General features: G+C 42.3%; 1 protein-coding gene across 3 annotated transcripts in view; it reads left to right on the forward strand.

Moving 5' to 3' along the window:
• Positions 1-15,486, forward strand: part of CDKAL1 (CDK5 regulatory subunit associated protein 1 like 1) — a 634,266-nt gene extending 618,780 nt beyond the window's left edge. For all 3 annotated transcript variants that reach the window (XM_070360762.1, XM_070360760.1, XM_070360761.1), the window contains one exon: positions 14,905-15,486. In XM_070360762.1, the coding sequence (XP_070216863.1) occupies positions 14,905-15,096 (192 nt within the window). In that variant the 3' untranslated portion in view covers positions 15,097-15,486. The remainder of the gene's footprint in view (positions 1-14,904) is intronic.
• Positions 15,487-26,255: the final 10,769 nt, after the last annotated feature.

Raw genomic sequence — 26,255 nt, forward strand, 5'->3', positions numbered from 1 at the left:
CTGAATGACTCACGCGTTCAACCCACAGGTAATGCCTGGCCTCTTAGGATATGTCTTAGCACTTACTGAACATATTATCCCAGCACTGGACTACATATTGGAGATAGAAGTAATGAATATGGTCTTAGCCTTTGAGATTTGAGCCTGGATGTTCTCCTGGTGGCTCTGCTGTTCTGTTGTGACCCTTGTTGGGAGGGATTGGAGTGAGAAAGGGTCCTGTGGGTGTGCGCTGGCTACCCGTGTGACGTCATTGCTCTGGTGATGGGAGTTTTACAGGTGATCCCCACCAAATCTCAGATGCCAGGACTGCTCTTTGGTATTCTCATTTGGACTATGTTCCTTTCCTTTCAAAAGTCTTGAGCTTTTTACTCAGGCATCAGTGAGCAGTGCCAAGTATGATCACGTCTCAGTTTGTCTGGGTATAATTAATAACAGTGCCTTTTTTCATTCTTTGAGGGGTCCTCGTTTGGATGATAAATCAAGTGGTCCTCCGATCAGTCTGTAAAGTAGGTCCAGACTGCTTGGGGTCAGGAGTCTAAGGTGTGATCCTTGCCCTCAAGGAGATGGAAGTGTAGTTGGGAAAGGAAGACAGGTGCTTTTTGAACAAAATCTGTAATATATAAGGTGATAAATGAGATGACATCAGATCAGAAGAAACTGGAAGATGGGAGACCTTTGTAGAGTTGAGGGATCAGCGAATATATGGATCAGGGTTCTCTAAAGACGACAGAAAACAGTTAAACAGAAAGGGGTCCAAAAAGGGATACTGAGCAGTTCACAGAATAATTAGAAGGGCTGCGGAGCAGACTCTTGGCTAAGTTTTCCAGAAACAAGACCCAAACCACATAGAAGCTGCTGGTAAGAGATGTTGCCTCTGCCCCTCTTGCCCCAGCAAGACAGAAGCCCCAAGCTCCTGTCTACTTCCTGACGAAGCTTGCTTCACAATCCGGGTCTCAGACCTGTTGCATCTGAGTGTGGAACCAGGGCTTCAGATTTGCACCAGAAGGACAGAAGAGGATGGGAAGATGGAACGTGTTTCCTGGAGTCTGTATCAGTGAGGTGGAATTTACAGTGTGGAGAACACTAGTGTGATGAGGGTATTCACACAGTTCCCACTGCAGAGGGTGGCATGGGTCTGATGGGGTTAGAACTGGACTGGAAGATAAGAAGGACTTAATCAGGCAAGTGAAGGAGAAGATTCTTCTCAGTACCAAAGGAACATAAGTCAGTGACAGAATGAGCAGGAATGAATTTGGCTTTCTTTGGGCATCTGTAAGTAGATGTGGGCAGTTGGGCGCAAGTGTATAATAATGTTCATTGTAAAGAGTGGCCCTCTGGGCTTTGAAGTGAAGGAGCAGATTATATTGGGTTTACCGGGTGCCTCAGTGGTAAAGAATCCACCTGCCAATGAGGAGACACAGATTTGATCCCTGGGTTGGGGAGATCCTGTGGAGAAGGAAATGGCAACCCACTCTAGTATTTTTGCCTGGGAAATCCCATGGACAGAGGAGCCTGGCGGGCTACAGTACATGGGGTCAAAAAAAGAGTCAGACATGACTTATGACCAAACAACAACAGCAGCATGTTACACTGGGTTGACTAAACAGCTCATTTGGGGTTTTCATAAGATGTGACAGGAAAACCTGAATGAACTTTCTGGCCAGCCCAATACAGTAGAGCACATGTATTAGTCTATGATACTGCAGTAACACATTAACCCTGAAATCTCAGGCTTAACACAGGAAAGGTTTATTTCCTAGTCTTCACTGCAACACATCTAGTACCATTTATTGGGTGATCTCAAACCATGGCTTATCTGCTCTACACAGGCACTCAGGGACCCAGGCCGACTGGCTAGAGAACCAGCTCTTCACGGCCTCAGCACAGGAGGGGCAGAGGGTATTTCTACTTCTGTCCATTGGCCAGAAGTATTCACATGGCCTAGAGTTTAGGAGATACACACTTCTGTATGAATAAGATATGAGGGAGTACTGGGAGTTTCTGCCATGCACGCTGGAAGGGTTTTGAGCACAAGTATAATGGTGAAATTTGCCTGTGTGAGCCAAGTTCACAGGAGCAGGGCCGCCCCGTCTGCTCCGTTTGCCACCAGCTTTGGGTCATAGCACAGCGCCTGACTCAGAGCTGGTGCTCTGTGCACATTTGTAGAATGGACTTGACTCTTACTGATGCGCACAGTAGGAGAGAGGCTTTCTTGGCCGGAGGCAGGGAGGTTGACAGTGCGTGATAGGCTGATAATCCTCGGTTCCTTCAGCTCAGGACATTAGTATATTCTTCAAAGGCTAAAAAAAAAATCACAGTCAAGCCACCCAGCCTGCTCTTTGAAGTCATTTGACATCTTGATAAGCAGATTGCAAAAGCCTCTTTTTAAATTGATAATAATCTTGCAAGTTTAAATTCTTTTCACGGAAACTGTAACGATGAGGACCTTAGAGCCAGGCATGCTTCTAACCATCAATTTTCAGCCTGTTTCTCCTGTCATGTTCAGAGTACTAACTTTGACTTGTGCCTAAAATAATAGAAGCATGAATACCTTCTGTTTTGTAGCACAGTTTGCCACGTTTTAAATTTAAAGGGCTTCAGAGAAACAAATTCTCTCCTGTCCCTCAACCTCCCCGACACCATTGTATAAAACTACTGAGAAACATAAATGTACAAGCCATGTGTCAAGTCAACAGTTGTCTGGTAGGAAGTCAACCTGTAAAAGTAAGATCTGGTAACTTTCAAATTTGCCACCACTTGAGAAGTCCAAAGGACAAAAAAGGAAAAGCCAAAAAACACTGGAGATTTACATAATCGAGCTCAGCATTTTCCCTCTGGAGGCCCCCAGCTCTTGGGGATTCTTTCTTGCAGATATCCACTCTGAAAGACAAGTATATCCCTCAAGCACATAAACTTTGTGATCTTTCTACATAGATTTGGGATTTTGGTTCTGTCCCTGATAACTGTGTGATCATTGGCTGGTTACTTACCATCTCACGGTGTCTTTCCTCTTCAATAAATTGAGGGTAATAGAGTCCATTCAGTAGAGTAATTCTGGCAGTGAAATGAGATAATGCATGGGAGGCACCCAATGGTACTGGCACAGAGGAAGTGATCCGTGACTATGTGGTACCAAATTGGAGGTGTGCTGATGATCACTGAAGATTTATTTGGGCCTGGTTAACTGAGATGCTAATATCACATCCATGACATATATACCGTGAGAAGAGGAGGCGGTCATTGGTCTTTTCAGTAACGTTTATAACCGCAACAGCGTTTTTAAAAGTATCAGATCAGATCAGTCGCTCAGTCGTGTCCGACTCTTTGCGACCCCATGAATTGCAGCACGCCAGGCCTCTCTGTCATCACCAACTCCCGGAGTTCACTCAGACTCACATCCATCGAGTCAGTGATGCCATCCAGCCATCTCATCCTCTGTCGTCCCTTTCTCCTCTTGACCCCAATCCCTCCCAGCATCAGAGTCTTTTCCAATGAATCAACTCTTCGCATGAGGTGGCCAGAGTACTGGAGTTTCAGCTTTAGCATCATTCCTTCCAAAGAAATCCCAGGGCTGATCTCCTTCAGAATGGACTGGTTGGATCTCCTTGCAGTCCAAGGGACTCTCAAGAGTCTTCTCCATCACCACAGTTCAAAAGCATCAATTCTTCGGCGCTCAGCCTTCTTCACAGTCCAACTCTCACATCCATACATGACCACAGGAAAAACCATAGCCTTGACTAGATGAACCTTTGTTGGCAAAGTAATGTCTCTGCTTTTGAATATGCTATCTAGGTTGGTCATAACTTTCCTTCCAAGGAGTAAGCGTCTTTTAATTTCATAGCTGCAGTCACCATCTGCAGTGATTTTGGAGACCAGAAAAATAAAGTCTGACACTGTTTCCACTGTTTCCCCATCTATTTCCCATGAAGTGATGGGACCAGATGCCATGATCTTCGTTTTCTGAATGTTGAGCTTTAAGCCAACTTTTTCACTCTCCACTTTCACTTTCATCAAGAGGCTTTTGAGTTCCTCTTCACTTTCTGCCATAAGGGTGGTGTCATCTGCATATCTGAGGTTATTGATATTTCTCCCGGCAATCCTGATTCCAGCTTGTGTTTCTTCCAGTCCAGCATTTCTCATGATGTACTCTGCATATAAGTTAAATAAGCAGGGTGACAATATATAGCCTTGACGGAGTCCTTTTCCTATTTGGAACCAGTCTGTTGTTCCATGTCCAGTTCTAACTGTTGCTTCCTGACCTGCATACAAATTTCTCAAGAGGCAGATCAGGTGTTCTGGTATTCCCATCTCTTTCAGAATTTTCCATAGTTTATTGTGATCCACACAATCAAAGGCTTTGGCATAGTCAATAAAGCAGAAATAGATGTTTTTCTGGAACTCTCTTGCTTTTTCCATGATCCAGCAGATGTTGGCAATTTGATCTCTGGTTCCTCTGCCTTTTCTAAAACCAGCTTGAACATCAGGAAGTTCACAGTTCACGTATTGCTGAAGCCTGGCTTGGAGAATTTTGAGCATTACTTTACTAGCGTGTGAGATGAATGCAATTGTGTGGTAGTTTGAGCATTCTTTGGCATTGCCTTTCTTTGGGATTGGAATGAAAACTGACCTTTTCCAGTCCTGTGGCCACTGCTGAGTTTTCCAAATTTGCTGGTTACCTAAAATGAATACTTTGTGATCATGTTTCTAAGTTTCCCCTTTTCACTGACTTTGAGTGCTGTTTCTTTTCTGCTCCCCTTCAGATGATGTCAGTTCCTCTGAACTGTCAAAAAGCATCATGGTGCAGGATAGTGTTACTTGCTACAGGCTTTTTTAAAAAAATATTCTTGTAGGAGGTGGTTTTCCATGCTCTGTACTGTATAATCTGATAATAAACACAAACAATCTGCCTAATTGGTCTCCCTCTTTTTACCATCTATAAAAGTCAGATCATGTTTCTCTTGTGCTCACAACCATCTAGGATTCCATGACCTAACATATGTACCCAACAGAATTAAAAGCAGGCATTCAAATAGATACTTATTCTGTTTATATGCCAATTATATTGTATACCAGTGTTATAGCAGCATTATTCACTATAATCAAAAGCTGAAAACAATCCAAGTGTCCATCAACAAATAAATGGATTAAACAGAATGTGTTTGATATGTTGATATATACATGCAATGGAATTTTGTTCAGCCATAAAAAGAAATGAAGTTCTGATACTTGCTACCACAAGGATGAACCTTGAAAACATTATGCTAAGTGACCTGTCAGGCACACAAAAAAACAAATATTACATGATTCCACTTATATACAAGATCTAGAATAAGCAGAGCCTTTTTCTGTAGAGCCAGAAAGTAGATTAGAGTTTATCAGAGGTTGTGGGTACAAGGGTTGTTTCCTAATGGTTGTAGGGTTTCTGTTTGGAATGATGAAAAAGTTTTAGAAAGAGACAGTGGGGATGGTTGTACAACATGGCAATTGTAATTGCCACTGATCTGTACACTTAAAAATGATTCAAATGGTAATTTTTATGTTATATGTATCTCATCACAGTAAAAAAAAATTTTTTTTTAAAGTCTAGGGTTTCCCATGACACTCAGAATGGAAGCCAAAGGCCCTGTAGTGACCTCCAAGGCCTAGTGCCTTGCACACCCCGCTGGTCTCTCTACCGTATCATCGACTTCTTCCCCGTCAAACCCGCTAAGCCAGCCACAGGCTCATGCTGCTCCTTGGATGTGAACACACCGAGTTTGCTCCCTCCGGAGGGCCTTCCCGCTTGCTTGTCCCTCCGCATGGAACATGCTTCTCTTAGGTGCCACATGACATGTCTGTCATCTCCTCCAGTCAGGTCTCTGCTGAAATACCACCTTATCCATGAGGCTTCCCGAGGAGCCCTCTGTAAAATAGTTACCCCCGCCTTCTGTCAGACCTAGTACTCGCTGTCCTGATGGTACATCTTACCATCAGACATAGCAAATATTTATGTGCTTGTCTCCAGCTAATAAACAGGAGTCCCATCCATGAGGGCTGAGCTGTTCTGCTTTGCTCACTCCTTTGGCCTTAATGTCTGAAATAGCGCCTGCTCACTCGGTGTCTCTTGAATGAATGAATGAATATATTTGTGCTGTTAGGGTATCCCTTACTTCATTGATTCTAAAACCATATACCCAGTGGCACTGAGGATAGTACTCAGGATGACAGGGTTGATTGTGACAGCAGGTAACATCACCCATTTTTTTTGTTGTTCTTATTGTTTAAAACCCAAACTTCTGCCAAAACACTCTCATGGTGACCCATTTGGACAAAATCCCTAAGAGTAATTATTTTGAGTTGGACTGATTAAGGATTAACTGCAAGGCACTCAGTTGTTATCTTCATCTACATCCCAGTTCTCAGTTTGCTCCGTGTGAGGAGGAGGATGGTTTCAGTTGTGGTTTAAGAGATTATCGAAAGGACTTAATTGTCAACGAAGCATTTTGACCCAATTCATCCCTTCTTTTTTTTTTAACTTTACCACACCTGTGGAGCAGCTTGCTTATTTCCAGCCAATAATTTGGAATAGATGAGTTCTGATTTCTGCTACTGTCATGAACATTGTAATCCCAGGCTTTATAGTTCTAAGCAAGCCTCCTGGGGTAGGTGTGTGTGGGTGTGTGTGCACATCTGTGGCTGATATTTAGTAAGCAAAAGAGAGAACTGTACTATTAATTTTGAATCTCTCTACCCTACCCTGCTCCTTATTTTGGTGAGTGTTAAGAAGTTGAAAATAAGGAAAATGTAGGTTTATTTGAATGGACGTTTGGTGCTAAGATTAAGAAGGACAAATAAGATGAAAGCATTCAGACAGAAGCCCACAGTGGAGGGGTGAGAAGGCAGCGAGCCTGAGCAGTCACCTTCATTCATCGCTTCTTCCCCGGACTCTCTCAGCAGTGACATTAGGGATGCTCGAGTGAAGATGTGCCTCCCTAAGTTTATATTTTAGGGATAAAATGCAGTTACGATAGAGATAATTTTCTGCTCTGAAGATAATTTTGTATTCTAAGCAAACTTTTTAAAATTAGGAGATTTTGAGTTTCTTTTCCAATAGTGTACTGCACTGCATAATGTATATTTCAAGACAGTTTCCTTGCATTGATCACATATTTGGTTTCGATAGATTTTCTGTGTAGGCCATATGTTCAGGCTCAGTTAAGAAAAGATTCTAAACTCTAATTTATCTTGAGTTCTAAGATATCAAACGATTTATCCTTCCTCCCTATTAGCTCTCACTTCAAGCTGTAACAGTGCCTCTGGGCCATGAGAAAATTTACACATAAGAAATATTTTGAATTTGTTAAAAGAAGTTCAGAGCTTAAGAGTTGTTTTCAGATCTCTTGAGTAGGATGAAATACGATCTTACAGGAAATAATTAGGTGATGGGCAGATGCCGAGCTTTGGTTTTTGATATGATTATGTATCTTTCTTTCACTTGGCGCAGCTCAAGTCAGAAAGTTGGGCACCTAACAAGGAGGGGTCACCGAGACCACACAGGGGCACTTCAGATCTGTTCCTTTGGTGGACGTCAAGCCAGAATTATTCAGGATAGACTCTGAAATGCATTTGATCCTATGGTAGATAGTTTAATAATTTATGTTTGGCCTCATTAGCAAAGCCATGTGTTTACTCGATCACCAAAATAAGATGAAAAAAACTGAGATCATAGTGAGTTTTTTAAGTGTGTATGTGGTCCAGTTGAAAACATTTTCTTTGCAGTTTTAATGATCTTATGGCAAGTACACATTTGAGGTGGGGGGAGGGGAAATGACACATGAATAATGGCTGCTTTAGAATTGCTCATGCCCCAGAGTGGCACCCAAAGGCTGATGGTACTGTGCTGTCATCTTGTAATTGCAGCAGAGGTTTTCCAGTGTCAGTTTTCTCCCAGAATAAATGAACAGGTGTACTAGATTCCCAGTTTCATTTGTTGATCCTGTTACATGATGACGTGCCTGTAACACTAATGGACTGTGTGTGTAGCGTTCTTTCCGGAGACTGCAAGAGCTAGAAAATGCTACCATGTTTGGTTTGGAGATAATGAACACTCTTAGTGACGTGGTATTAATATGCTCCCAATTAGAGACAGGTCCCGAAGAAGAGTGGAGAAAGGTGCCTTGGCCTCTGTGATCCCCTGTCTGTCCTGGCATCAGATAATGACACGAACGCAGGGACAAGGTTGTCTGTGCGTCCGGGAAGGGGAACTGGCACATGGAATGCCATCGCTGGGTCCTGGCAGCACCTGCAAGTGGCAGGGCTGAAGAATTCACTTAGAAGCTGCGCTGCAAGATGGGGAGACAGTTGGCAGCTCTCTTACAGGGATCTCTCTTATTTGAGCAGAACCAGACCAACTGTTCCTCATTAAAACACATTTTGCAGCATGTTCTAATGTGAGCAGATTAGGGATGTGTGCGTGTCGCCCATGCAGAGAAAACCCAGTGACACACCATCCACCGGTCACGTTTACTGAGTCTCAGCATGGCTCAGAGCCGCGAGACAGGTCGTGTGGAATCACCTGACCTGAGGCTGGTTTTCCTGGACGGGCATTCTGTAGGGAAACACAGAACAACACCATCACCTCCCTGTGAAGTGGACAAAGTCATTTTGGTAGGAATATTGATACTGGCAGTTGTTTTAATAATTAGGCAGCGCCTTGATTTTTCTCATTTGTTCGCATTGCGTTATAAGTGTGTCTCTGATGCGTAAGCACCCAAGCTGGACTTAATATGACTAAAGCCATACCTCTCCCCCTTCCCCTTTACACCTGCTCTATAAGCTGGACAAGTACTTCAGGTTGGGAGAAACTCACGTTAACTTCTTCACTGAGTGGTTGGCAGAATTAAAGGAGAGATGGCATGGGGAATAAAAACATGTACTGGACACTTGGGGAACATTCCAGAAACACTGAGTCTTCTCCTTTGTGTTTATGCACAGAGCTTACCTTCCGCCTGCCGTGCCTGATCCTTATGCCTCTGGCTCTGCAGCCGTGTCTCACTTTATAAATGTTTTTGGTGAAAAGGAGAAGGACGTTGGAGCTGTCTCTAACTTAGTTCCTTCCTTTCTAGTTTCCTTGAAAATAGCACCACAGCAATGGTGGTGTGATATTGGAGGAAGGTGTTATCTGCTTCCTGAGGTTTCTGAACATCAAAATTGGTTTGGTTTCTAGGATTTTTTTTTTTTTAGTGTATATTCATGGTTCTATTCTAATAGATTTATTACTTTAATAGGATTTGATAAGCTACACCTTTGAAAATTCGTAGAATATGTTTAAGAATTTGGATGTAAGTATGTTTAGAACTTAATCAATGAAACAATGAGATTTACAAGGAGGAAAGATCATGTTAATTAAAGTTAGCACTTTCTCAATATGTCCTTAATCTACTGTGACTAGATAAATACGTGAATCTTTTTGACTGAGCAGAGGTCATATCCTGCTCTGTTTCCATCTGTCTTGTAAAGGCACTTCTAAATGGAATTTGACTTCTTAAGAATTATAGATCTGAGCGTTGATGTTTGGTCATAGTAAATAATAAAATTTCTTGTATTTGTTGTATTACAGCTTGAGAGATAAAAGTGTGTCTTGAATTTCAAAAGTTAATAACTCTGAAAATGTTTAAGAGGTTTATGGAAGGTTCAAGCCTTCTATTTACTTTCCAGAACTATTGACTATGCCAAGTTTTTCTTCTCTAAAGTCAGTTATGTGCATTAATCTATGCACATGTCTATGTTTAAACTTTATCTTGCTACTGGTTATTTATCATCACTTCACCTATAAGCACTTTTTTTCCATTACAGCATGGAAATACTATATACACTATTTTCTAACCATGAATGCTGCTTCTGACTGTGGAAACTGCAAGAGTTGTGCGTTTGCATGTTAGACGAACTTGGACTTTATGAGAAAGTCCTTGTATTACCTTTATTTCCAAATTACTTTTCCTTCAGTATCCCAGTGGTAATTGACAATTGAAATGTGCAAAGCTACATTGTAGTTGGCTACCAATTACTCTGTCATCTGAGAAGCTTTTTTTCAATCATATTTAAAAACACATCATCAGACTCTTTTAATCAAGGTCATGAATTGGTACAGAGTGAAGACCTGGAGGCTCAGATGGTAAAGAATCCGCCTGCAACGCGGGAGACCTGGGTTTGATCCCTGGGTCAGGAAGATCCCCTGGAGAAGGGAATGGCAACCCACTCCGGTATTCTTGCTTGGAGAATTCTTGCTTGGAGAATTCCATGGAGAGAAGCATGACAGGCTACAGTCCATGGGGTCGCAAAGGGTCAGATACGACTGAGCAGAGATAATAAGAGAAGCACAGTGTGGTAAAGACAGGCTGCGTTTTCTCTCTGCTGCCCTGTTGTCAGGCTCACATTGCTCTCAGGGAGAGTGGCCGGTCAGGGGGCTTCTTGTGGCTGTGGGGGGAGGCCACTGCACTTCCATACGCTCCTGTGATGCAGCCTGTCCCTCCAGGACAGGAGAGTGCTGGCACCAGATGGGTCAGTTATGTTCAAATGTGTTCAGTGTTTGTGTGGGAGAGGAAAAAAAAAAAATCAGTGCCTGAGGAAGAATGACTAAGGCAAACCCAGCCCCAGATAATCTACAATGGTAGTTTAATAGGTACCGTTTATATTTTGAGCAAAATTTTATGGCAAATGAGTTGGAAGGAGCAGAGGAAAAATTTTTATGAAACTCTTGTTAACAGTCTAAGGGATTTTTTTTCAGACTCGGAGCACAAGTACTTTACCTATTCTTGTAGCTTTGTGAAGCAGAAGGTGTTACGAAGTGAAAGTCTCTCAGTGGTGTCCGACTCTTTGTGACCCCGTGAACTATACAGTCCATGGAATTCTCCAGGGCCCAGAATACTGGAGTGGGTAGCCATTCCCTTCTCCAGGGATTTCCCAACCCAGGTCTCCCACATTACAGATGGATTCTTTACCAGCTGAGCCACAAGGGAAGCCTGAGAATACTGGTGTGGGTAGCCTATCCTTTCTCCAGTGGATCTTCATAAAATCAACCAAACAGGTGGGTCAGTGGTAAAGAATCCGGCTGCCAACAGAGGAGATATGAGACGTGGATTTGATCCTTGGATGGGGACGATCCCCTGGAGAAGGAAATGGCAACCCACTCCAGTATTCTTGCCTGGAGAATCCCATAGACAAAGGAGCCTGGTGGGCTATAGTCCACGGGTCGCAAAGAGTTGGGCACAACCGAGTGACTAAGCAGACACAAATGATTAAAGCTTGGAGACTCACCTAGTCCTGCCCCCAGGCAGCCTGACCCCTGATCCAACACCAGTAATCACCGAGTGGCAGCTTCTGGAATTGCAGGCACAGAACCAAGGTCCAGCATTCAGAGCTGAGGGTTGGGGTAGGTCTTCCCTGAAGCTTGTAGAGCTTAAGACTCAGGAACTCACACTTTGAGGGGGCCATTCCAAGCGCCTGTACCTAATTTTGAATTGCTTTTTTTTGAGAGAAGGCATCAGGCCCCACGGTATCTGGATCTGTGAACCTCCTGAAGTTCTCTGCCAGGTGTGAGCCAGGCTGTGTATATATGTGCACAGACGCCTCCACATTTTTCTGGGGGACCAGTCTGTAGTCCTCACTGACTTCTCAAAGCCATCTGTGACTTAAGAAGATCAAAGGACTCAGGCCTAGGAGAAATTAATCAGCCTCTTAGTTCTGGTCTTGTAAAGCTAAGCTTAGAAAGTGATGGTTTAATTGCTAGAGGCAGCAACCGATGACTTGTGTACAGTTGTGCCCACTGATCACCAGAGACATGGCTGAGCCTGTTTTTAACCAGCTAGATCTCATCTGCAATACATCCTCACACCCATCCATCCATCTATTCATTTCTGAACACTTGCTTGCGTGCCTGCTCTGTGTTTGCAGCTGTGGAGGTTCCGAGAGCCCAGAGATGAACTAGGCGACCTCCCTGCTTTTGAGGAACTTGCAGAGCTTCTGTCGTTTCAGCTGCAGAAGTACACGTTCTTTCCCAAGGCTGCCATTATCCTTATGAGCGCTGTCCTTCAGACCTTGGGGCTATTTTAAATGGATCAGAATGAAAGCTTGTCATCATATTCCCCGCTCCAAAATACCACACAGAACACCCATCTTACAAGAGAGTGATTCCCAGGGCGTGTCGAGGTACAGGTGTCTCTGCTTTGGGGACAGTATCTCCATCTGACCAGCTGTGAGCCTCCTTATCTGGGCCCCCGGCACAGCGACAGCAGGGGGTCAGCCCAGGTCCCCAAGGAGCCTGGAAGGAAATGATGGCGTGACTGCCATTGGAATTGAGAGATATATCCTCGTGATCAAAAGCTGCATTAATTTTGCAATTAGTCTCCTGCGGTCAAAGCAAGAAAATTCTTCCCTATCTTTCACATGTAAGTCTTTGCTGGTAGAAATTGGGTTGTGAAAGTTCTTCTCATTTCCCCCTTCCTATTCTTTGTCCCTCCATTACCCACTCACCTGAACTCAAGTGTTGTTGATTCTACATCAGAAGTCTGTCATTCCCTCCTTTCCATGCCTCCAGCATGGAGGTCCTCGTCGCCCTCCACCCCATCTCTCGCCACAATTTGCCCCAGATTCCCTACCCGCATTCTCTCCCCTCCCCTCACTCCACCCTACTTTCCTGCCAGAGTCGCCTCTGTAAAGCACACTTCCAGCACTTCTGCTGTGCACAGTGGGGCTGCCGTTCCCCGCAGGGCCGAAGCTGTCACGAGCGGATTGTTTGAAAGCGTGGAAAGAAAGAATAAGCGAAGGGAAGTAGCTGTTCAGAGACCTTTGGTGCTTCTGTGGATTTCTTGTGCAGTCGTGCCCCTGGGTCACCCCCTCCTCCCCATCCCTGCTTCATTCCTTCCACCCAGTATTCTCCTTCCCCAATCCCCACCTCCATCTCTCAAAATGCTATTCAGGTTTCAACAGGGGAGGCACTGATTCTAAGGCCTGTGCATCAGGTGGAAATCTTATATCATGGAATCAGAACTACACTTTGAAACCCTAGAACCACCCTGAGAGTGGCCAGGGGCCCCCGTCCTCCCCACACCTGCAGAGATGCCTGAGGGAACAGACACTGCCTCAGAATTCTCACTGTCACATCTCCTGGCTCCTCATGTCCCCACCGAGCTGGGTTTCCCAGTCTTTCCATGTCTGGTACCCAGAGGGTCACCCAGAGGGTTATATGGCACCCAGGGTCAATGGAAGGGCTGCGTGTGGGGTGGATCCCTCTGGCCACCTAGACCCCTTCAGGTGCCCCCTAAGGGTCAGGAGCAGCCCTCCTACAACCAGTATGTTTGCTGAATAAAATTACTTCCTGTGGTTTTTCCTTTGTCGTTATTCTTTTCCTGAGTAGATACAGTCATATCCCTAAAAGTTAAGTTCCTTTGTGATGCAACTCCATATCAGTTCTGCCCTTCAGGGAATTCTACCTTGATTCTCCATAAACACTCCTTGTCTCTCCCATATAGTTTGAGTATAACCTGGAAATTTATGAACTTGGTCTTACCCTTAAAGGAAAGGAACCGTCGCTTATACCTGACTTAGCCCACCCGACCTGTGTGGGTGTTTGAATGCGTCTGTGGTGGGTTTTGAATGTGTCTGTGGTGAAGGAGTAAGTGAAGCTGCTTCTTACATCAAACTAGAATGGTTCTGCAGTGCAAAGGAGGCCATCAACAAAAGGAATAGGCAACCAACCAAATGGGAGAAAATATTTGCAGACTGTGTATTTGGTATCTGATGGGGGGGGTTGATACCACAAACATATAAAGAACTCATGTAGCTCAATACCAAAAAAGAAAAGTGATTTTAAAAATGGGCAGAGGATCTGAATACTCACCAAAGACATACAGATGGCCAACAGGTGTGTGAAAAGATGCTCATCAGCACTAATAATCAGGGAAATGCAGATTAAAAGCACGATGAGATATCACCTCATACCTGTTAGAATGGCTACTATCAAAAGAGATTAGAACTAACAATGCTGGTGAGCATATGGAGAAAGAGGAACTCTCGCGCACTGTTGGTCGAAATGTAAATTGGTGCAGCCGCTCTGGAAAGCAGTATGGAGTTTCCTCAACAAATTAAAACTAGGACTATGGTTTGATCCAGCAGTTCTACTTTGGAGTGTTAGACCAAAGGAAACAAAAACACTAACTCAGAAAGATGCCTGCATTCCCGTGTTCATTGCAGTGTTTTTTACAGTAGCCAAGACATGGGCAGGGAAGCAACCCAATGTCCATCAATGGATGAGTGGACAGGGAAGATGTGGCATATGTACGCAATGGAATATTACTCAGGAATAAAAAAGAAGGAAGTCTTGGCATTCACAACAGCATGAATGAACCTTGAGGGCATTATACTAAGTGAAATGCATCAGAGAAAGACATGAAATCTAAAATAACAAAACTGATTGTATAGGTGCAGAGAACCCCTCGATGGTTGTCAGAGACAGGGGCATGGCGGATGGATGACATGGGTGAAGAGAGTCAAAAGATACAAACTTAGAGTTAGAACTACATTCCGGGGATGTAAGGTACAGCACGGTGACTGTAGTTAACAATTCTGCGTTGTATACTTGGAAGTTCTAGAGAGTAGATCTTTAAAAGCAGTCTTTACTAGGAAGGAATTTTGTAACTGTGCTGTAACAAGACCTACTGTGATGCTCATCTCAGTGGATACAAATACTGAATCCTGTGTTGTACACCTGAAACTAATACAATGTTATATGTCAGTTATATCTCAATAAAAAAATGTGTTCCTTCCAGGAATCTTTTGCTGAGTTGATATAATATCAGTGCTTTTTTTTTTTTTTTTTTTTTTTTGTCCTTAAAACCTTTGCTTTCCTCTTTGTTTCTGTCTCCATAGGAATTCAGAAATAGGCTTGGGAATCACCTGAATTCAGTACCCCACACCTCAGCTGCAAATCGACGCGAGTCGGCCAGTTCCCGAATGGTGCTACGATTGCAAAGACTACACCAGGACTTTGCACTGAAGATGTCTGTGGGCCTGGCTCTGTTTGCTCTTCTTTTTGCGCTTTTGGTCAAGGTCTATAATTAAAACACAACCAGCTGAAGCATCTGTGAAGAAGAATAAATTTCTAATTCAAATCTTCAAAGAAAAGGAGAGCAACCACATCAGTTCTCAAAGGGCAATGATTTATACTGGCCTCACTAACGGCTCTTCAGCCACACTCTTTAATGAGGCTTCCCTGTCTCACATTGAGTTGGACCCATTGGTTATTTGACCTAAAATCTAATAACGGCTGCCATAGCATATCTTTTCAATTAAGCGCCCTTGGGTTTATTTTTAGCAAAAAAAAAATGCAAGTGGTTGCATTTTCTTTAAATCACCAGTCTTCAAGTCAGAACCTGTTTGTATGGCGGGTCTGGTTACCTCTTCCTCATGCAGGAAGAATTTTCCATTTTCAATAAACATTTTAAAATCTTATCTTTCTCTTTATGCGTTGTTTGGGGCCCCAATATTACAAAGCTTTTATTTTCCACAGCAGATGTGTTACGGAAAAGTTTATATGGAAACCTGTGTTTGGAACGTCAGTCCTTCCGGAATGCACAGGAAGAGCCTGCCAATTAAAGGATCCTGGCAACATTTTGAAAAATCTGAGGAATCACCCCCCTCTTTAATAACCCACAAACTTTCAAAAACTGGATTTGTCTAAAACAAGCTCTGCCTCTTTTCTGGCTTTTTTTTTTTTTTATCTATTTACATCAACTGTTTATTTCTACCTGATGTCATTGGTGTTCACTAAATGAAGTGACTTGTGTTACAATAAAAGCAGTTGGTGTAATGAACAAGTCTCACGACTATTCGAATTTAAATAATTTATTTGGATTGTACAGTTACAGGAACATCAGGCACCCTGTGGTTACAGGACAGTTTTCATTTTAAATCCCCACCCTCTTCAGCTTGTGGTTTTATCCCAAAATGTTTTAACCTCTTTTGTGTCTTTAAGGAATCTAAGTTCAAATTATGTCATCAGTCATTGATTTAAAAAAAAAAAAAAATCAAAGACTTCAGTATATACCTCTCAAACCTGGTATGTGGTTCTAAGAGATCATATTTAAAATGCAAGGATCTGCTCTTAACCCTCTGGGAGCCCTGCAGTGACTCAGCCACTTAGGATCCTGCTGATCCATCAGCAGGAAGAGGGAGAAGAGTTAGCAGAGTATGGGAGGGAGCCTGCTGGGTGCTTCCTTTTTAAGATACATGCAATCATTTCTTTATTAATAAACAGTGGGTTCCAGCATAGTACTGATTTAATGAAAACCTTGCAGACGTGGAAATACCACCAAAAGCCTAGAGTCACACTATACAGGGCAGAAGAAAAGCTTCACCTCTGACGCTAGAGACAGCAGGCTGCCCGGTGCCTTCCCAATCCCTAGCTCTGTCCCCCAAAAGCTTGCAGTCCTTATTTCTAACATCATAGATTGTCTGCATGTTTGTGAATTTCATGTCAGTGGAGTCACATGGCGTGTGCTGTTCTGTGTGTCTGCCTTTTGCTCGGCATTGCATGTGAGACACACCCAGGTGGCTGTGTGTGGCAGTCGTTCATTCACTTTCCTTGCTGAAGACAATTCCATTGGATGAGTATACCCCACTGTAATTATCCATCCTGCTTTTGAGTTGTCTCTGATATTTTGGCTATTGGAATAATGACGCTATGAATGTACGTTTGGGTCCACATATATATGCATTTGTGTGAACTTACTTCAAGCGGGGGCATTGCATTTGTGCACGCCGCCAAATGGCTTTTTGCAAGGGTTGTACCAATTTCCATTCCCATCAGCAGTCATTGAGAGTTCTGTGTGTGTCCACTTGTTGACGTGTAGCCTGCCATTCTCCCCACTGTTTCTGCACCTTTGACTTTCTCCAGTCGATCTTGTCTCTGTTGTCTCTCATCGTGACTAGCCCTGTTTTGATCATAATGATAATACTGATAATCATGAACCGTCTAGCCTTTAAAAGCATCAGACGAAATGATGTGGACTTTATAAGTGTTCTTCCTGAAAACACAGCCCTGAGATAGGTATTGTTATTCTCATTTTGCTGAGGGGAAAAAAAAAAAAAAACCTGAAGCCCACAAGATTAAGTAACTTGCAAGGGACACAGAACCACTAAGTTGTAGAGGCAGGACTTGAACTCAGCTTGACTCCAAGGCCTGTGCTCCTGGGCTGTATACTTTCCTACTCCCTTGGCTCCATCTTCCATATGAACTTGACCCTGTGGGTGCCTGGGTTCTGTGGGAGCCCAGCCTTGCCCTCTGTGTTGTCCTGCTCCAAGAATGTGCCTGGTACTTGATACACTTTTAAAAGATGTATCATGCAAGTTTATTGTCTCTTCCTTCGTCCCTCCCTCTCCCTCTCTTTTTCTTTCTGTCTTGCCTGATTCACCAAGTGTGAGACTGTCAATAAGATAATGTAAAAATTCTTTGGTGAAAACTTTGCTTTGTTGCTGGGAAAATGTGTCTAAACATCAGATTTCCATATGTCGTTCAGTCAAAACATGGGCTTTTCCATTGACTTAACTCCAGGTTGCATATTTCAGTGTAAAATATAAGATGTCATGGGGAAAGAATTAAGAGTTACAAGTGAAGCTTCAGGAGGCTTTAGCATTATAAAATAAGCATAGGGGGAAAATGTAGGAAGGGAGAAAGGGAGAGAAGGAAGAAGAAAGAAGGGAATGATTTTCTTAAGACTCGCCTGACCCTAGGCATCCCAAAGTGCTGTAGTGAACTCGAAGGAGGACCATGGGATATTTTAAATTTTTGAAGGAAACAGAGTGAATTTGTCAGATACCATGTAGAATAATAGCTCAAAATAGTTTACAGTTTCAACATGAAAATGCACATTTTTTGATGTTACCATGGGCTCCCCTGGTGGGTCAACAGTAAAGAATCCACCTGCCTAGCAGGAGATGCTGATTTGATCCCTGGATCAGGAAGATTCCCTGGAGAAGAAAATGACAATCCACTCCAGTATTCTTGCCTAGGAAAATCCCATGGACAGAGAAGCCTGGTGGGCTACAGTACATGAGGTCGCAAAGAATCAGACATGACTTAGCAACTAAAGAACAACAACAAAAATACTTTTCTAAGACTAGGTTTTAGGTGGTTGCTGTGAGGAAAAGCCGGTATGAAGTGAAAAAATCAGTCTTTAACAAGAAATGAATGTGATTTTATTTCAAACTTTGACAAGTTGTGTAGTGCCCAATAGATGCAGATAATTATAATTTTAGAATGAAATAAAGATATCTTTATTTCAATCTACACGTATATTTTTTCAAACACTTTTTGTAATATAGTAAGATGGAAGTACTTATTAAGTTGTTAGTCCCTACCTACTTAATGAAAGAGAATGGGTAGCTGTTTGTTTTGGCCTAGGAATACCTGAATCAAGAAAGCTTGGGCACCTCTGTTCCATGATGCAGCCTAATGTAGAGCATCCAGGCCAAATTTGTATTTAATCTGTGTCCTAATCATTTCTCAAAGTGCTGTTAAAAGTTAAGTCATCAATAGCACATGTTTAATAAACTTACACTTGCTTTACCATTGAGCTTGGTTTCTACGGTATTGAAACTGTAGAATTTGAGTTAAGGAACCATGAAGGAGTTAAGGACCCGGATCGACTGGATTCAGATCTCACTTGTTTCCAGTACAGATCTGAGGAAGACAGTATAGGGAAAGAGCATGAGATTTTTTTTATATCAACCAAAGTTTGGTTTACATTTGCAGCTAGACCACTTCTTTCTGAGCCTCATCTGTCAAATAGGAGCAAAACTCCATTGCCGGGTCATTGAAAGATGAAATGAGATCACATTTATCAAGTAGCGTGTCCTTGGGACACATCATTTCTTCCCCTTTCATGATTCCTTTAGCAGTTTAAACATGAAAATCGATTTTATAAATAAGGGTAGGTGTTTTAAATTTTGATATTAACACATGGCCACCCAAAAGAATTATATGTGGAATAAAAAGATCCCTGCCTCAAGGGACTTACAGTCTAATTTTAACAAATGCAGCAGAGGAAGAAAAATTCAAAGAAAATGGGTTGCAGCTGTATGTGAGGAGATCAAATTAATGAATGCTGCACAGATTTGGGTGGCCAATCTAAGATCAAGAAGCAGATTTTTCCATGGCCAAAGATGAAAAGAGCAAAGAGATTAATAGGGAGGTCTAGAAGTCATGCCCTCCTCCACCCTACCTTGAGGATAAAAGGAAATGCAGACACTGTTATTCTTCATTAGTTTTCTGTCAATTATTTCATACCAGTACTGTTTCCTAGAGCTCTAAAGCCAAAATATCCCAGCTGTAGCAATTGAAGCAAAGTTTCTTTTGGTTTCTTATGGTCTTCTTAATTTATGGGCATCTGAATACACTTATAAGTACTGATGAGGCAAGTGCCTAGAAAAATTGTGGAGGGAAAAAACCCAAAAAATCTTGGATCAAGGTAAGGGAAAGCTGGGAGTTCAGAAAAGCCTGAAGAACTAGGAAGTTTAATTCTTGGGTTTATCTAATCTGCTTTTAATATGCCTGATTAATCATCAAAACTATAGTTATCCCAGACCGTCCAGTTCTGAGGACAAGCTTTTACCTTTGATTTTTAACTCCCAGTTTTCATAAAGAGCAATATAACACATGTGTTTTTAAAACAGACCTAAAGATTTTCAAATAGATAATAAAGCAAATTGTGTACTTATGACTTGATACACTTGGACCCAGCCTTTGTGGCCTGAAGCATACCATTCACATAATGTATACATACGTAATGAAGTAATGAATCTAATTATACACTACAGCTTACTTTTAAATTGCTATCTCCCTCAAAATGTCACTTTGGAGTTACTCTGATGACACTCAATCCTGAAAGTAGCTCCTCTTGCTATCTTGTGAATCTTTGCCCTTGCAGTAGGAATTCATACATTTTTCAATCTTGCAGGTGTAATTTATTTTGAAATAACCAGGAGTAATTTAAACAGTGAAGCAAAAGACTGAACTAAGTGTATTCAGCAAAAGATTGAACTAAGTCCCTGGGAAAATTCTTTTTTGGGCTTTGGCTCTCTTAAGAAAATCCCTTGCAGGAGGAATTGTTTTCTTTAAGCACTAGAGTTTCATCCCTGACCAGCATAAACAAAGAAAAGTCCAGGAGCTGTTCACCTGGCTTCACAGGTGAATTCTACCAAACATCTAAAGATAATTGACATCAATTCTTCTTAATCTCTTACCCCCAAAAAAACGGAAGAGGAAGGAACACTTCCTAACTCATTCTACGAGGCCAGAATTACCCTGATATTAGAGCCAGATAGACACTATAAGAAAATTGCAAATTAAAAATTCCCCTATGAATATAGAGGCCAAAATACTCAGCAAAGTATGAGCAAATTAACTTCAATGACATATCAAAAGGATTGTTTACCATGACCAAGTGGGACTTATTCCAACAATACAAGTTCAATATAAAACCAATCAATGTAACATTAATCAACGTAACAGCACATTAATTTAAAAAAAAAAACATGGGTGGGGGGCATGTGATCGTCTCCCCTGATCCAGCAAAGACATTTGACAAAATCCAACACCCTTTCATGACAAAAACTTCTTAGAAAACTAAGAATATGAGAGAAATTCCTCAACATGATATTTATAAAATATCCATGTAGTGGTGAAAAACCAAAAGTTTTCCTTTAAGATAAGGAACAAGACAAGAATGCCCACTTTCACAGCTGCTATTCAACACCGTGCTAGTAATCCTGGTCAGAACTGTTAGCTAAGGGAAAGGAAGAAAAGGAAGAGGAAAACTATGTTTGCTGATGACATGATCCTATGTATAGAGAATTCCGAAGAATCCACAAGAAATCTACTAGAGCTAATAAATTCAGCCAAATTGTAGATGACAAGATCAACACACAAAAATCAGTTCTTTCTGCACAACAGCAGTGAAGTAGAAATTCAGAAAGCAGTTCCATTTACGACAGCTTTTAAAAGAACTAAATGTTGAAGAATAAATCTCACAGAGGAGGTAAAAATTTGTGTGCTGAAAACGACCTAACATTGCTGAAAGACATTTTTACATTTCAAAATAAATGGAAGAATATCCACTATTCATGGATAGTAAGACTTAACATTGTTTAAATGTCAGTATTACCTAAAGTGAGCTACAGATTCAATACATCCGCGTTTGAAACAGCCCCCCCCCTTTTTTTTTTTTGCAGAAGTGAAAGGTAACCTTTATTCTACTTTCTGTCTCTGTGAGTTTATCTACTCTACACTTATGAATGGTTACAATGATCAATAGTATGTTATACATATTTTATCAAAATAAAAACAGCATGTAGTCTACAAAGGTATGTATGGTGAGTTTGAGAAAAAGTGTAGCTAGAGTGAAAAATATATAAGAGAAGTGCCTGGAAATTACACTAAAAATAAGCTCAGGTGGTGAAAAGTTTTTATCCCATTCTAAAGAATTTAGACTATTTGATAGTCAAAGAAGAGCCACTGTAGGATTCTAAATGGGCTTCTAAGCTCTGAAGAGATTCCTGATTGGAAAGATAAGCAGTCTGGAAGGTGGCCTGTTCTCTTGTTGATGATCAGACCAATGGGCTCCCCTTACCTCACCCTATTCTGCCACTTTTGAAAACATACGTCACTTTTCAGGGACCACAAAGCAAGACTTAGGGAGAGTTAAATCTCTGTCCTTGGTTTTATATTTTTTATCTGCTGCCAACCTTCAAATTTGTCCATTTTCAAGAGAACCATTTGCTAAGCCTCACTTAGCCAGTGGGTGATAGTTCTTATCATTGCTGTAACTGACAATGGTGTTGCTGATATGGGGCTTTGTTTTACAGTTGTTGCTGTAACATGTCACTAGAGCGGGTTGTGTGGGTCCCATCAGTATTTCAATTAAGAGAGTGCCTCAGTAAGAGTCCAGCTCCTGTCTTCGCAGTTCAGCGTGTTTGATCCTTAATCTTTGCTTTGGCACTCCTACACTGAGGAGCTTCTGGGGACCTAACAACCCTCTGCTCCTCCAGCACCTGCTACTTAACTCTGCTTATCTACAGTGATTCCCATCAGTGCCTCCAGCTTTCTGGTCTTGATCTCCTGTATCTCAAATTCTCTTAATACACCTGTTCAGTTAAGAATTCACATGCTTTGTTCTCAACACATGGATGAGAATTCTTAACCAAAAAGCCACCTGGGATAACTATCTCAGGCCGTGACCTTAGACAACAGATGCTTCTGGGTTTTTTGTTTCTCTGTTTTGGGAGGTTTCCATCAGTATGATTTCTGCAGTCTTACCTGGAGCCATTTGAGATACAAGGGAAGGGTTTTGTTGCCACAGAACCTTCATGGTCCACTACTCTCCACTCCGAACTCCACAGAAAAACTCTAGATTTCTGATTATTGGCCCATAGAAGTGTTAACACTTGCCTTGTCCACAGGACAAGGAAAAACTAGGCTACAATTTGGTCTCAACTCCATGCTTTGGGCCTGAGGAAGGAGACTCGACTGTAGCACAGTCTCTCACCCGGGAATCAATGGAGAATAGTCAATGCCATGTCTTATTTGGTTCCATATCCGATAATAAAATTGGAAGTTAAACAGAAAATAAACCAGGAGATGGAGCTTGTAGAGTCTGAGTCCCCTTGAGAGAAAGTAAAGGAGCTTTTGAAATTCAGCTTTAAATGCATTATATGAAGAGGCATTCCCAATGGGCTGAGTTTTGTGTCATTGAAAAGGTCTGCTCTAGCTGTTGCCCTTGACCATTTCTCACCTTTGCTGTTTTTATGTCTTTTTTGGTTTCTGGTTTTCCAGTAGGTTTGCTTCTTACACATTTCTTTCACATGTAAGATCTCTAACCCTATTCAGGCAGGATAAGATTCTCAAGCCTCCAATTAAGATCCATCTTCTCTTTTTCCCCTTTTAACACAACATCCTCCAAGATTTTGGAGGCTAGAGAGGTTGAAAGTTCCAAAGCAGTCTGACAAAAAGCACAAGTTGGTTGGATCCCAGTCTGAAAAAAATTAATCTTATCAAACCGGTTTGCCTTGGGCAGTCAGAATTATACCAACTACGAGAACATTCACTAACTAAAAATGTCGTATTTCAGGTTGGAGACTATTTTTAATGCCTTTGGACACACAAATGGAAAGGAGAGGAGGGGTTGGGGAAGAGCAGTTTAGCACCAGCTTTCCCTCACGCTATGTGGCAGAGTCAAGCTGCAGTAACTGCAGCTGCAGCTGAGTAGCGGCAGTAACTCCAATTAATATTTGAAGCAAAACTCATAGCAGCCCAACACTGAAGTCACAAGTGTAAACCCCTAGAAGGTCACCAGCGGCTGTCTTCTGGTAATCAGTCCCAAACAGCATCTGTTTCTTTGCAGGGAATTTAAACTTTCCTCCAGTCAGAGTGGAAATTTGAATAAGTTTCGCAGAAAGACTGTTCTTTCTCATCGCTTGATAAAAGACTGGGCTTGCTGCATGTCTTTCTGCTTCACCCATGATTTGGGCTCACAGGAAAAGTAGGGGTGGTGAGCCCTGCAGGTCAGCCTAGAATAAGAGCAAGAGGGGCTCCTGGGAACCGTAAAGGTTGGCCCCCTTACAGAAGGCAAAGCTGAGCTTAGGAGGAGTTTGGTGGCTTGTCTAAGATCCATCCCTCTAGTCTGGAGCATTTCTGAACAGGAATTCCAAGGATTCTCTTTGGTGTTGAGATGCTTTGGGACTTACCTGTGTCCAGACAATGTGTCTCTTGAGGTTCCCCCTCATGACTAAGAGAATGCTATGCACCCTGATGCCACCGGGTCCAGAGGTGTCCCCAGCACCTGTCTCCATCCCCTCAGTTCTTAGTCCCAACCCCAGAGAAGGCAGTGGGGGGCCCTGTGCTGAACCGACCCAGAATGACTTTTATCTCTCCACTGGAATGGGTTTATAAAAAGCTGAGTTATAAGAAGAAACTTGAGTGGAGTTATAAAATGTATATTCCTCAAACTCGAGTTTATTTCCTCCCTGCCATTTTTGGTTTTAGAAATGATGCCTAAGGATTGGTTGGATTGGCACAAGAATCCAAGCAAATGGAAGCTTAGACATACTTCTGATGCATGTAGCAGTAATAGTAAAGAAGAGCAGCATCATCATAGCCATCATTTACATAGACTCAGGCAAGCACTTTGAATACATGAGGTTATTTAATCCTCATAGTCACTCCAAGCAATTATTCTAGATGAGGAAACTGAGACACAGAGATGTGACTTGCCCAAGGTCATTAGCAGGTAAATGGCAGAGCCAAGACTACAGCCCAGGCAATCTGGTACTACCACCTGTTCTCAACCAGTTTACTGCTCTCAAGCTAGAGGGTGGGCAGGGCACCCACAGATACACTGAGACCATGGACACAGGAGGTGCTCACATTAACCTGAGGGCACTGGGAGAAACAGAATCCCTTCTGGATGCAGGCTGAAGACTTTGTGAAGGAGAAAGACAACTTGGCAGTTGTTTGGTGCTAGGTGCCAAGCACTGTGCTTGGCACTGGAATTGAAAAAAGTGAACAGGACAGATGCCATCCTACCTTTGGGAAGCTGGGCGGCAATTGCAATCCAGCCACTCAAGGTAGAAAATAGGGAATCATCAGAGCATGGGAGGGACATCTAACATGGACTAGGGAGGTCCTCAAAGGCTTTCTAAAGAATGTTAAGGGACTTCCCTGGTGGTCCAGTGGTGAAGACCTATGCTTCCAATGCAGGGGACACAGGTTTGATCCCTGATTGGGGAATTAAGATCCCACATGGTGCATGGCCAAAAAATTAAAATTAAAAAAAAAAAAATACTAAGTACAATGAAAGGGCAGATGTCATAAGATCAGGGGGCAAGCAGAGTATAAAACAGGTTTCTAAACAATGAGGGGATTTAGCCAGGCAGAGAGGTCGGAGTAGAGTTTGGGGGAGCCTGAAGTCAAGGGTCAGTAGAGAGGCGACTAGGGCAGTCGGACCTTTACCAGAAGGTATCCCTGCTGACGTATCTTCTAAGGGCAAGTTTCCTGTAACTGGACGAGTGAAATGTCATCCCTAAAATTTACTCTAAAAATGATCAAATGAGGAAAAGTAAAGCCCATACATGAATCGTTTCTACCATCTAGAACAAAAAAGCCACAGATTGTAGCTATTTAACTAAGCAATTTTATTTAGCCCCTTCTCTTTTCTTTCTGACCATCTGTAGAAAAAAAAAATTAATTTTGGAACCCCTTAGTACTCGTCAGAACCTCCCCTATCTTCAGAAGGTGGCAGGTGACAAGTCTTTTCCTTTGCTGATAATTTTCTCTATCTCTCAGTGTTTTGTAATCAGATGTGGTAGTTCTAAATTCCCTTTATTCCAAACATAGGCAGGAAGCAATTTCTCAGACAGTTTAACTTTGATAGCAGGTAATTTTAATCCATTGCAAACATCAACCTGACATGGACTTGCTATCTTCATTATTTTAATTACTCTTTTGGGCCACTTCGCCCATGCACTGCCCCCCCTCCCCACTCCCAACTCCTTCCTGGAAGAAGTGAATAGAAATTGGCAGCTTTAATCTATCATGCCAAAGACCAGATAATTTTTTGCTTAATAATGATATCATTTAGCTGCATACCTTAAGTAATGAAATTTGTTTGTGAAACTCTTTATCTTAACCCCCCAAAAAGAGAAAAAGTTACGTTTTTTGATGGGAGGTGAGTCCCCTCTGTCACACTGCTGTCCGTGCTGTTCTGAACAGCTGACAGTTTCTGTTAATTTACTTTCGCTCCCCAGTCCAGCTTCCCATATGGAAAGCTGGAGTGATTTTTGAATAACAGCAAGTAATATCTGATGTGGCAGCAACTGGCAACTCTGACATTGAGCTCGGCTGTGGCCATTACCCAGGATCCCTCACTTCTCCTTGAGATGCAATTACAATTTCACAGGCTGGAATTAAAATTCCCTGTGGTCTGCAGTAGAGCAACTGACACTGTCAAAGTGATTTCAGGCTGCTAATCTCTTGCTGGGGTATGAGTGCAAAAAAAGAGAGTTCTTCCTCATGGAAACAAAGGTCTGACAACTTTAAAACTCGGACTCTTTGATATGTTGTAATTCACTCTGAGGTCAGCGGGCACTGCCTCCTTCCAGCATGACTTGTTATAGCACTAGATTGCAGAAGACAGGTGTTTTCATAATGATGGAGCAGAAAGAGGGCT

This window comes from Bos mutus, chromosome 23 (assembly GCF_027580195.1).
Source record: "Bos mutus isolate GX-2022 chromosome 23, NWIPB_WYAK_1.1, whole genome shotgun sequence".
NCBI lineage: Eukaryota > Metazoa > Chordata > Mammalia > Artiodactyla > Bovidae > Bos > Bos mutus.